This window comes from Amphibalanus amphitrite, unplaced genomic scaffold (genome assembly GCF_019059575.1).
Source record: "Amphibalanus amphitrite isolate SeventyFive unplaced genomic scaffold, NRLGWU_Aamphi_draft 000105F_arrow, whole genome shotgun sequence".
NCBI classification, from domain to species: Eukaryota; Metazoa; Arthropoda; class Thecostraca; order Balanomorpha; family Balanidae; genus Amphibalanus; species Amphibalanus amphitrite.
Window position 1 is genome coordinate 253,332 of NW_024881600.1, and position 13,294 is coordinate 266,625.

General features: G+C 52.1%; 1 protein-coding gene across 1 annotated transcript; it reads right to left on the minus strand.

Moving 5' to 3' along the window:
* Positions 1 to 189: 189 nt before the first annotated feature.
* Positions 190 to 12,696, minus strand: LOC122380734 (ubiquitin-associated protein 2-like). The gene is made up of 12 exons (XM_043364146.1): positions 12,613 to 12,696; positions 8,282 to 8,462; positions 7,937 to 8,080; positions 7,158 to 7,347; positions 5,934 to 6,794; positions 5,423 to 5,541; positions 4,630 to 4,890; positions 3,489 to 3,914; positions 3,031 to 3,160; positions 2,399 to 2,556; positions 1,999 to 2,148; positions 190 to 1,408 (listed from the first exon to the last, which is right to left on the minus strand). Exons 2-12 carry the CDS (start codon positions 8,420 to 8,422, stop codon positions 746 to 748), a joined length of 3,243 nt encoding a protein of 1,080 aa, XP_043220081.1. The 5' UTR covers positions 8,423 to 8,462; positions 12,613 to 12,696; the 3' UTR covers positions 190 to 745.
* Positions 12,697 to 13,294: the final 598 nt, after the last annotated feature.

A 13,294-nucleotide genomic window follows, 5' to 3' on the forward strand; every position in this document is an offset into this window, starting at 1 on the left:
TGAAGTGGCAACCGGAGCCCGGAGTAGCAACCAAGGGGACAATGGCAGACCTCCACGCCGCTTCTCTCTCGTAGATGACGCCACCGTCTTAGCTCCCTCACGGAGTAGATAACATTACTCATCATAAAAAGCCCCAGCCTTCGCCCCCCCCCCCCCCGACGACGCTTATCCACACAAACACACACTCAATTAACCATCATTTCGCGCTGTATTGGCTGAGAATGACCTTCGGGGAAAGCTTTACAAAATATGAAAGCAGAAGTGGTGGTGGACACACAACTGAGGAGCGCGGCGCTCAGACCGCCTACCAATGTCCAGCGGCGGGGCGGGCGGCGCCGTCCAGTATCACAGCTGTGTGGGTGGGCGGTCGGCCTGTCCGTGTGTCCGGTCCGGCGGGGGCGGGGGCGGGTAGGAATAAACGATACCGCTCCGTGACGACGGGAACCTTTGTACCAAACACATGATTAACCGTCCGGAACAACTGTCTCCCCCGCACTGACTACGAGCTCACTATGTACACTTGGCCCGCCCGATCACTACATGTTTAAAAGCGAACACCGAGGACCAAAAGACTTTCACAAAACACGAGAGCAAAAATAGCCGTACATTTGACGGGCACGCGGCCAGGGGCGGCGCGGCGGGCCGCGGACACCTGCGCCCCGGTCTGTTCGCCGTGTCTGTGGACCCACCCGGGCGGGCCGGGCCGGCCGACCCAGCTCGGGCCGGCGCGGCCCGACCGGCGCCTCTAGTTGCCGGGCCAGAAGCCGTAGCTGGGCTTTCCGGTCGGTTTGGGCTGGGAGCCGCGCGCCGGTCCGCCCAGCGCCGACTCCTGGTGCGCCGGATGCACCAGCGGCGAGTGCCCCTGCGTAGGCAGCGCCTGCAGATACATGTGCTGCCCGTAGGCGGCGCTCTGCCCCTGGCCGGCCAGCGGGAACGGCGGCGGCGTGCCCGTGTGGTACGCCTTCGTGTCGTACTTGCCGGCCAGCGGCGCCTTGCCGTAGCCGGCTCCCAGTTCGCCGGCGCCACCGGCCGCCTTGTGAGGCGAGGAGCCGCCGAACGCTCCCCCGCCCGCCTTGAAGTCTCCGGCCGAGCCCAGCGGGTCGTAGCCGGCGCCGAAGCCGCCGCCGGCGCCGTAGCCGGCCACCTTCTGGTACTGTCCGGCGCCGCTGGAGCCGGGAGCGGCCGTGGCCGGCGGCACCGGCGTGTAGATGCCGTACTGCGGCAGGAACGGGAAGTAGGTGTAGTTGGGCGGGATGCCCGCCGGGTTGAAGAACGGCTGCTGCTGCTGTTGCTGCTGCTGCTGTTGTTGTTGCTGCTGCTGCTGTTGTTGCTGTTGCTGCTGCTGTTGCTGATGGTGCTGCTGTTGATGCTGTTGGTGCTGCTGATGCTGCTGCTGGTGCTGGTGCGGCTGAAAAGATGTAATTAAATTTTATCGATATTGAACAGCGAATCTAGAAACAACACTTCCTTCGACTATCACAAAGCAAGACTCATCGACGTGCTGATATTACACAAGTTAACTTAAGGATTTAGATAAAACTTTACAGAATCAGAGATCAATAGCAACACTTATAGTTGCGAAAAAGGTGCCGATAGCACCACACATTTTCCACAATACTTGCACGCATTCTGGGCAGCAGCGGTGTAGCCGTCTTGAGTTGTACAAATCGTCTTTTGTAAAGATAAACTCAAGCCATGTTACGAAACGTAATTAACTAAACGAAATGTTCATGCATGCGAAGTCCTGAATCTTATCCAAGTTTCCTGCTCAAGTTTACCATAACACAAGAAATTTGAACAGAAGCTAAGAAGAAAGCAAGACAAGATATTCACTCAAACGCATCCACAAAAACAAGCTCGTAGTAAAATGGCCAAGATACAAAATGTACGACCACCTCGAAGCGAAAGTCCCCAAGAAACAACAGGACTGCTACAGAAAATAAGATGGCCACACACCGTTGGTCGAGGGTGTCACTGCGGCCAGCCGTTTCGACATACCTTGAGCTGTTGACTGAGCGCCGACTGGACCGGGGACGAGTTGTCATGACGGCCGAATTTGGCGTCTGAGAGCGAGTACCCTCCGGCGGAGACGGATCCGAGTGCTGAGGTCACCTCCGGCCGGCCCTGAGCGCTGCCGGCCGCCGACTGCTGCTCAGAGACGGACAGACGGACACACAGTGTTAGAACAGGGGGCGGACGGTCTACCCGGCTCAGCACAAACGCAACTCAACCACAAACACACCATTCAATAGGCACATAATGGCTGCAAGCCCAGTGACACATAACCATCCAGGTATTCAGTCGCAAGTCTCTCCCCCTCCCCACATTACCGGCCCCAGGCCGCACCACTCCAACCCCCCCCCCCTCCCCCAGTCACCGCTGCGGGCCGGCGTCTCACCATGTGCGGCAGCCGCTGCTGCAGCGCATGCAGCTCCTCGTAGTTGTAGATGGGCTGCACGCCCGGCACGCCCGGGTAGAACGGCATGCCCGCCGTCTGGCCCACAAAGTACTGCATCGGCACGCCCGGTGGCAGGGAGGGCATGCCGCCCGGCCGTGCTGCGGGAGAGGGCACGGGTCAGGTCACGACTCAGGTCACGACTCACGGGTTGGGGCAGGAGCGGACTTACTCTGGACCAAAGGCTAGAGGCCCGGCCTGCGGCTCATATTGACTGGAAACTCGTAAATATACAAGCATAGTAATTCGAGCCTGGCAGGAATGTAGCTACACCTGTAGGCTTTGGAGATTCAGTAGGGTTGCACCGGGAGGCAATCACCTTTCGATTTTACATTGATTTAATATGTAATGTCAGACATCATCGCTGCAGCATCCAAGAATAGAATCCGACCCGACTAAAAACAGCTGCAACGATCAACGTTACAGTTATTTGTGGAGCCATTCCCGCAACACGTTACCATGATACTCATTTTAGCCGACAACACAGCAGCGGTTTACCCCTCCCCAGCCGACACAACAACCCCCTGCCCAGTTCGGGTCGTCTCCAGCTAACACTTTCGATCACCACCACGTACTTGTGACTGGGTGCGCTGACCCGCGCGCTCCTCCGTTGCCGCTGCCAGCCGAGGGCCCTGCCGCTGCTGCTGAGGGTGCTGCGGAGAGCGCCGAGCCTCCGGCACCGGCACCGCCGGCTGACGAGTCGTACTGCGGGGGACGGGGCGAGAGAGGTCAGTGGAATGCAGCGCGTCGGGGTTCAAAGTGATTGGCAGTACCATGGCAACGATGTATATGGCAAGACTAATGAAAGCTAAGCAATGAGCACGACATGTGTAAAGCAACCAGCCCAATTAAATAACGAGAGACCAAAACATATCATATCCATATGGAAAAAAAATAACCGACCGACAAAGACTCTGCTCATGAGACTCACGTCATGACGTTTGTACCACATCGCTGCAAACTGTGAAGCAATAACAAAAATCGCAATGGTGGGCTGGCCCCACCGCCGTCAGTTTTTCACAGTCGCCCCCACCTGGCTGGTCTTTGCCTGCGCGGCTCCCAGTCGCTCGGGCAGCAGACCGCCGTTGCTGTAGCCGGCGTGGCCGGGCAGGCCGCCGCCGGACGAGTAGCTGCCGCCGCCGCCGGCAGGCTCCGACTGGCTGAAGCCGGACGTGGCGCCGGCCGCCGCCGCAGAGGTGGCCGTCGCCGAGCCGAAGCCGGGCGCCGGCAGGCCGCTGGACGCCGCACTGGCGGCCGGCAGCTGGCCGAACGGGCCGGCCGAGTCGCCGCCGCCTGAGCCCGAGCCGTACAGGCCGGCGGAGGAGACGACAGCGGCGGCCGCCGACGAGACGGGCGCCGGAGAGGTGCCCGGCGCCGCGCCCACTGTCGAGGTCAGGCCCGAGCCGCCCGTCGGGCCGCCGCTGCTGGCAAACGATGACGCTGGCGACTCCATCGAGGTCTGAGGAGCGACGACAGGGCGTTAAGAGAAGACAGACGGGGGTTAACAACATACCTGAGAGATACTCAAGGTTATCGGTACCTATTCAATGAAGACGACAGAGACTATCAGCAATTTCAATCACAACGCGAGACTCATCGTAAACTCACCAGATAGATAGATAGATATATGTATATATATATATATATATATATATATATATATATATATATATATATATATATATATATATATATATATATATATATATATATATATATATATATATATATTTATATATATATATATATTTATATATATATATATATATAAATAATATATTATATATAATAATATAATAATAATATAATATAATATAATAATAATATAATAATAATATAATAATAATATTATATATAATATATATTATATATTTATTATATAATATATATAATAAATATATTATATATATTTATATATATATATATATATATATATATATATATATATATATATATATATATATATATATATATATATATATATATATATATATATATATATATATATATATATATATGCTAGTTAGCATGGCTGTAGACCTTTATCGTGCCCATTATGACAATCACTTACGTCCTCACAATCAGGCAAGGCATCCCACCACCGACAACACCTATCACAGCTCATATAAACTCCACAGAGCACCCGCCATGCGCCGTGCTATCCACCAGCTCACCTTCACTGCCTGAGCGGCCGACGCGAGCGTGCCTAGACCGGGACTGCGCGCGTGCGGTGGGAACGTCACGGGCGCCTCCGGCTCCGCCTTGGTCGCTGCCACCGCCGCCGGGTCCGGCTGAGGGGCCGGCGGGGCCGCCGTGGCCGTGAACGAGGCGGGCTCGTCGGCCGCCGGCGCCGCCGCCGTGCCGAAGTCGAGTCCGCCGAACTTGACGTCCAGAGTTGACACGTCGTCGGGCATTTCCACCGCCATGTCGGGGATCTGCGGATAGCAGAGAGTAATAAATAAAATATAATACAGTACAGGTGACGAGGGGGCGCTGTTGGGTCCGGGGACATGACGCCGAGCTGAGTATTGTGGACGAATGATCGCCCACTGTCGGACAGGGTGGCGCAGCCGCAGGAGTCGCTTCTTGCTTACCGTTTAACTATGAAAATGAAATTATAAGAGCCATAATGCAAGCAGTATCGATCATTCAGGAAAAGCCTAGCAAGGAAAATGCATCCACATAATCGTGCCAAGCTCAGAGGGATTTTCCTTACAAAGCTCATCACAAAACGATACACCAAGCTGCTTATCTAGCCACATCCGAAAATGGGCACCCATGTACTGCACAATGCACATCGACAGCGTCGCTTTCCATTCATGGCACACCCAAGGGCCAACTAATTCACACGCCCACTACAAGCGAAATTCGTCTTAGTACACACCAATTTACCACATATCAAAGTTACCACTGCACATAAAAGTCTTATAAACCCCCAGCAGGTTCTGGTGTCCCCGACGCACGCACCTTTACCGGTGGTTTCTGTGGTCGTCCACTGCGGCTGGACAGGGCCTGTGAGCCGAGCGGTACACCGCCCGCAGAGGAAGCCGGGGCCGACGAGCCGAAACTGGACGAGTACAACAGACCTGGCGGCGAGACGACACAGGCCGTCACGGAATGGCTGAGTGGTGCGACCACCGAGCGAACGTGAGAAAGAGGAGAGTGAGCCAGAGGGAGTTTGTGAAATTCTCGGTAACGTGGCTCAAGTGGACGTGCTGACAGGGCGACGTTAGTCAGGAAAGGGCATGTCGGGTTGAGCATCGCGATACACAGTGGTTATCTTTTCTGAAAGAACAACCGGCAACGGTGGTCTAAAACAGAAAACAGTTCGCGATCAAGTAAATGGAGGAAGTCAACACATAATCGCGATCATGCTGAAACACATACCTAGCATACCAAACTAAAGACTCGTGAGCGTGACCTGCTCACCGAACCAGAGCCCATACCCCGGCCCTCAGCTACGGGGGTCGGTACTCACCGGGAGGATTGGTGTAGCCGGACGGGAACGAGCTGGGCGCCGACGCCAGGCTGGACGGCTCGGCGACGGCGGCCGCCGGCGGCGACGGGAAGCCCGGCGCACCGCCCGCCGACGGGTCGGCAGAGTAGGGCGCCGCCGGCGGCGTGGTCCGCACCGGCTCCGCTGCCGCCGGCGCACCTCCCGCAGAAGAGGAGGCCGCCGGCGCCGCGGGGAACTCGGCCGCCGCTGCTGCCGCCGGCCGCTGAGGGGCCGCGCTGGCGGCCGGCGGCTGGGGCGCGGCCGCCGCCTGCGCCTGCGGCTGCAGTGAACGAGTGATGGCGCTGCTGTAACTGAGCGGCCCGGCCGACGGAGCCGGCGCCGCCGCCAGCTGGCTGTAGGTGGGCGCGCCGCTGCCGGCCGCCGTGGCCTCGCTCGGCTGCACCAGAGCGCCCAGCTCCAGACCGCCCGTCAGCGGGGAGGCGGAGGCGGCGGGCGCGGCGGCCGACTCGTCCGGCGCCGCCGGGCTGGCCGTGAACACTTTGGTGTCGCTCAGTGAACCGCCCCACTCGTCCCAGTCCTCCGTGGCGGCAGTCGCCGCCGAGGTGCCCCAGTCGTCGCTCGGCTTGGCGGCGGCCGGCGCGCCCCAGTCGCCGGCTGACGAGGAGCCCCAGTCGGTCCCTGAGGACGCGCCCCAGTCGGCGGCCGGCGCGCCCCACGAGTCGTCACCACCGGTGGCCGCCGAGGCGCGACTGCGCGGCGGGCCACCCCGCCCGCCGCCGCCGCGGCCGCCCCTCCGTCCTCCCCTGCCACCGCGCGCCGCGCCACCGCCGCCGTCCCGACCCGAACTGTTCCGCTCGTTCTCCCAGTTTTCCCGGCTCTTCCCTGAGGACAAAGATCACGATGTGTCAGTTAACGTCAAGGAGGTTCTGTATAAATTTATACAACTAGCAACATCTGGGGGTACCACGTAAGACACATTTCGGGTCTCATTTCCATCTTACAAGTATTTGATATTCCATCACTATCACCAATCATTACAAGAATCTCTTATCAATAGCTCCGCTAGATGACATCATCAACACCTTGACAACCTCATCATTTCACGGTCAGTTGAACATAGGCCGCCCACCGACAATGCATGCCAAGTGTACGCAGTGACTCAGTACTCAGTGTACTCAGCGACTTTGTACTCAGTGTACTCCGTGACTCAGTGTACTCAGTACTCAGTGTACTCGGTGTACTCACAGCTGCGGTCCTGGCCGCCGCCCCTCCGCAGCCGGGGCGGCTGTGACCGGTCCCCTGATCGGCCCCACTCCCCCCGGCCGGCGCCACCGTCCTCCCCGCCACCACGAGACTCGTCCCGGTCGCCAGCGCGCGGCTCGGGCGCCGGCGGCTTCTGAGGCTTCTTCTTCTTGGTCTTTTCCACCCACTGGCCCTGTGGGTGATAGTGATAGGGTTATAGGTAGAGCATGGCAACACACGTCGCTATACCAGGGGGGGGGGGGGGAGGGGCAGGCATAGTGCAGTTAGTCACGGCCGGGTCCATATCTCAGGACGTTCGGTATACAACCCACGACTGGAGGAGTTACAACTTACATGGCCTCAATGTCTGTGCACAGCCGTGCCGGTGTCATAGATCGTTGAAGGACGTGTATACATACATAATAAAAAAGAACAGTAAAACACCTCACGCCAAAAACCATGAGAGATATTCCAAAACCTGCAATTAGTTTGACTCCATATGCAAAGCTCGTCATAGATTCCGGTACATCCCCTTATCTTTATTATGACCATTAGTTATTACTGAGCCTGGCGGAACACTGATAACCTAAGCTGCTTAGTCTGACACATCATCGAACCAGCTGGGCCTAAGTTCAGGCCACAGAATAGTATTTCTGAACCGATAAATATATAAAGAACCACCCCAGCCCCGAACAAACGCTACCAAAGGCTTATCCTTCCCTTCCCACCCTAACGGCCCCGGCCATCTCCACCCTCCCCAGCAGAGCCCTCTCCCATCTGACCTGGTCGTCGCCCTCAAGCAGCATGTTAACGGCCCGATTCGGGTCATTGTCGCAGTCGTATAGAGCTATCACCACCTCGTCCTTGGTCTTGCCTGTGAGCTGCACCACCTGACTGATTTTGTCTTCAAACACCTTTTCTTCCTTCTGAAGACGGACAGGGCACGAGGATGTAACACATAGATATATCACCACAAATGATCCCTGCACAGTAAGATTGGTTTTGAGCCATAGACTCACTGTATTGCGTATTGAGGTGCAATCGATGACACGAGTCTCGTTCATCACCACTCGCGGTGCCGGTCGGCAGCGCTCAGTCCGGCTCGGCGCCGCTGAGCGCGCACACACCTGTTTGGCGCTGGAGGCGGGTTTGGACGGCCGCTCCGAGCCGCCGCCGCCGCCGCCGCCGGACGCCGTGCCGTTGTGCTGTTTGGCGTCGCGTCGCTGGCGGCCCGTCCGTCCGGCGTTCTGACCGCCGCTGCTGCTCATGTTGTGTGTGCCGCTCACCCTCAGCCAGGCAGTGTTCAGGCTGAAACAGAGCAATCGCGCGCGGTGATACGTCACTGGGCCACATAGCGGGAGAAGGGCGTGCGTGGGGGAACGGCGGCAGCGCGGTAGATAGTAGTCAGAGTGACACATGAACTACAGTGGGCCAGTGTCGGAATGTTACTGCACGTACCGATTTTAGTGAACATGTAAAGATCTGTTGATGCTTCCATTGCTGTGAAAACCTGCGTGGGCTTTCTCTTAATGGGTACAACCAGTAGAAAGATGCATAGTTATGTTTCCCCGGATAAAGTAACATAAAAAACATAAAAAGTACCTCCCTTTTATCATCAACTCTAACCAGTACCATCAAAATCATTTCACCCTAATCCATTGCAAGTTTCAACGGCAAACGCAACGTGCAAATCAACAAAACACCATTCAGTGTGTATCAGCCTGCGCGCTATCAGCGTTGATCGGGTGCGGGGTTCAGGCACTCCACACGACGTTGACCTAATCAGCACCCGAGCGGGGTTTCCCGAGTTTTGCCGGTGCTAGACACATCAATGGTTCCACAACCACGGAGCTCGAGTCAACGATCCATCAGTGTTCATATCAAGGTCATTGTCCTTAGATGACCTTAGTTCACTGACATGACCCGACCTTCCCCAAATAAACAAATAAATCAGCTTTGATTAAAAATAACAGGAAATTTGTAAGCTGGAGCGCTGAAAACACCATTGATGCATTCAGTTTCACGATAGCAATCAACTGATATACAACATGACTTTTATGAGACCTTGACCAGAGGTCAAATTCAGAAGTTTACCTTTTCAGGTCAACCTATAGTTCATTTGACGCGTCTCGACGAGAGAACCGCGATGCTGGTAAAACCAACGTAATACAAGCTTGGTGTAATAAGTTATTACAGAGAAACGTTTTCTTTTTAAAAAAAACTTTGACGAAAAACACGTAATTAGCTTTGTATAACCCATACTGGGAAAAATACATGGTAGGTACCTACTACCTACTATCGACACATCCGGCGTAACGGGCGGATTGCGCCAAAATTTCGGCGGAGCGTCGGGCGCAACTTTGTGCGCCGACGTAACGAAAAAGTTTCGGCGCAAGCGTACGATTTAAAAACATTTCGACGCAAGATGACAAGATCTAACCTCAGCTCACTTCAATCGCTTCATTCTACATTTATAGAATCATAAACCTGAGCCGATGACTGAAGGGTAGGTACATAACGTTCATCGGAGGCCACCCGGTCCCGAGTTCCCCAGGCCGAGCCCTCGGGACCGGGAGCAATCAGCAAGGTGCGGACTGGGCTGGTTGATCTTCGGGCTCCTAGCCTCCTTAGTTGTGTCTGGAGTGGACCGTACCCGAGTGAGGCGACTGGCACTGCACACAGTCTTCAAGTGGTCTTTTGCCGGGCTCGAGAAGACTGATTGGATTACTGAAACCAATGGTCCCGCCCAATGCCCATTCCCTGTAATAGGGCATGCGATTACATTCTAGGGGTAGTTCGCTGTTCGCTGAGGCGACTGAAGGGAAACACATGATTTTGCTTGCAGTTCAGTATGATGTTCAAAATTCAGTGCTCCACATGATTGTCTAATGTCTATCATCTGGTGCTGATGTAAAGTCAAGCAATGTTCCTAATACCCCTATTGATACCTATGTTTTGGAATTGAACAAAATAATACCACACTGGTTATAAAAAAGACTGCAGCAGAAGGTCACAGGAAAGGGGCACGGACCAGCCCCAGGCTTCGGCATATGTGCACAGAGTTGCGTGCACAAGGAAGCCAGGCAGCAGTCAGTAGTGGCGAATAGGAAGAGGATTTGTAGAATGAACAAGGCCTGGTGGCTGGTGCACCCAACTATATTGTATTAAAGTACCTTATCTATAAATAGGGACCTTATGTCCTGGCTCAATTCACTTTTGAAGAGCTTTGAGCTTGTGACACAAATACATTTGTGTTCAACTTGCCCTTTGTCCAGTCTCTTTGCTAAGTATTTGTTATCAAACTTCAGCATTCATGGGATAGATAAGCATGTGCATGTGCTTCAATGGTAGAAAAAGTTTGAAGTTGCACAAAAAGCTTTAACTTTTAAGAGCAAATTGGGCTAAAATATTGGCACAAAAGCACCAGTGCTGAATTTCAGTGCATTTAACTGTCAACCTATAACAGAGGAATAACATGCCAGAACATCACTTTAGCTGAGTACTTACAGGATCGAGGATAATTCATAGAGCAGTCACCGACGGCGAAGAACCTTGGCGTCACATTTGATGCACACCTGTCGTTTGACACTCACGTATCCGAGGTTGTGCGCCGCTGTACAGGAGTGTTGAGTGGCCTCTGCCACACCAGACACTGCCTACCCAGGGACACGCTAGTCACGCTCGTGCAGGCTTTGGCTGTGTCAACGATTCGGTACGCCATCAGTGTTTACGGTGTCTGCGGTGTCACGCAGACCAGTAGGCTTCAGAGGCTGTTGAACTTCGGCGCTCGCGTTGTCTCGGGTCGCCGAAAGTTCGATCATATAAGTGACGTCATGAGAGAACTGCGATGGCTCTCAGCTGAGAACTTGTGGCGATTTCAATCAGCCATGCTGCTGAAGAAGATGCTCGCCACGGGACAGCCCGAGGTTCTGCGTGCTAGTATAGCGTGTCGAGGGAGCGTGCATGGCAGTGTTCCACTTTTCCGACTTTTTGGTGGCAAATCACACTTAATGGGGAAAATACTTTCATCCCTAAAATATGAATGACCGACTTTACTTCATCTCTGAAAAAAAGAGTTCAGGTATTCCCAACAGCCAGCTTAAATGTCACTTGACAGTTGATGCACCCACATCCTTTTGTTTCACACCCTGTCAAGATTCTGACATAAAATCCTGGTTTATCCGTTGGCATACAAATTGGCATTGCTCCATTTTGCAAATATACTTCGGTTATTTATTTCCTTTTTTCTCATCCTAGGATTTTTTTCATCATCGGCACACCCAACCAAAATCCAATTTTAGAACACTGGTGCATGGCCGCGGCACTCGACAAGCCGATCATCTGGACACGCCTATGATCCGAACGGAGGCCGGCCGCCGTCGATTTCTGTATAGCGCTGTGACCATGTATAACAGCCTCCCAGCAGCACTCCGCGAGCTAGGCCTGCACAGATTTAAGAAGGAGTACCGGGCGATGCTGCTGAGGGAACAGTATGGCGAGGACTAGTTCTCCCTGTTTAAGAAGAACACTGCATGATGAGGTATATTTTTACACGCTGTATGGTCGTATATTGTTTGTCTGTCCTGAATGATGTGCATACGATTCCCAATTCCGTGATTATTGGACACGACTGCCAAGAACAGCCATTGTATGATGGAAAGGACAGTCACGATGTGAAATAAATAAATAAATAAATAAACACTAAAAATAGGCATAATTTGTGATTAATTTTAAGGTGTTTGAAAAATTATCAAACTGATCACTGGCAAAACCAGGGCCCAAGGGAGAGCCAACCAGGCCAGTCAGGACTAAGGGCAGAGTCAGCAAATACATAATTTGTCCTTGAAAATATTATAATAAAAAAATTTAATTAATATTAAAAAAAATAATTAAATTAAAAAAAATTTAAAAAAACGGTCTTTGAAACCGGTTGGATTTATTAAAATATGCTGCTCTGTGCCTCAATATACGTCTTTTTGTTATAATTTGTCCCCTTTCCAAATCAAATTTGCCCTTTTAAAACCTCCTCTGGACCGCCATTCACCAAAATGACAACATGCATGAAAGATAAGTTAATTTAACCTCATCTCCGATTCCCCATTTAGCCATTTGGCTAAGTATTTTAAAAGTGGAAAATTTTGTCGTTGATAACCTTCTGAGACACAAGCTTTTGCCCCTCCCTTTGCAAACAGTATTCTATGACCGTGTTGCAAACTGCTGGATCCGCCAGGGAGAGTGAGACAGACAGCAAGATCAATATTCATAACTTGATAATTTCATTGCACATCAAGGCCGGGTGAACGAAGAGTAAGGTAAAGTTGGCGTGGCCCATTCTAACAAAGGCTTAGGACTATCTTGGCATGTCGAAAAACTTCAATCAACAAACATATAGGACAGCCGCAAGCTTTCTTTAATGACTGATAGCTTAAAATGGAATAAAAAAATACGGCATACTTACTATCCTGAACACCTAGAAATGATCCTATCTTCCTCAGTCAAGTGCGACGCGCCACGCACGCCAGATTGGTAAGGCGCGCTGAGTTCGTCGAAGTTATGAAGGCAGAGGGTTTTTTGCAGCTTCACGCGAGAGAGAAAATTTATTGAGGCAAAAGTCTCTAAAACAAATACATTTTCATCGAAAGTGGGGGCTGTTAGGTTATAATATGCATTATGCACGGTGACTATAAATAATAATATGCATATTAATATTTGATTTTCAAGTGAAAAATACTCTAAATTTAGACTAAAAAGTGATTGCGCTGCCCCAAGGCTAAAAACGAAAAAGCTAAATACGCTAATAAGATAAATATGAAAAGCAAATGAAGTAAAAATTGCGTTAGTTTGCCCTCCAGGAAAATGTTACCCAATAGAAAATTCAGAAATGCACAACTTAAAACAATTTTCGTGGTTAAGCTATTTCATTTGTCACACCGTATAATGAAAAGTGGCATTTAAAAACCTGTTGACCTACATATCTTTCATAAAACCCTAAATGCTGACTTATGAAAATTCCCTAATTTTCTCTAGTTCTCCAAAATTTTAAGCTCATGTGTATTTTACCGTCTACTTTTTATAACAATGCGGCATTCGACGCTTCGATGCTTTGAATTCTGTACTTTAAGTTAATTTTTGGTGACGTC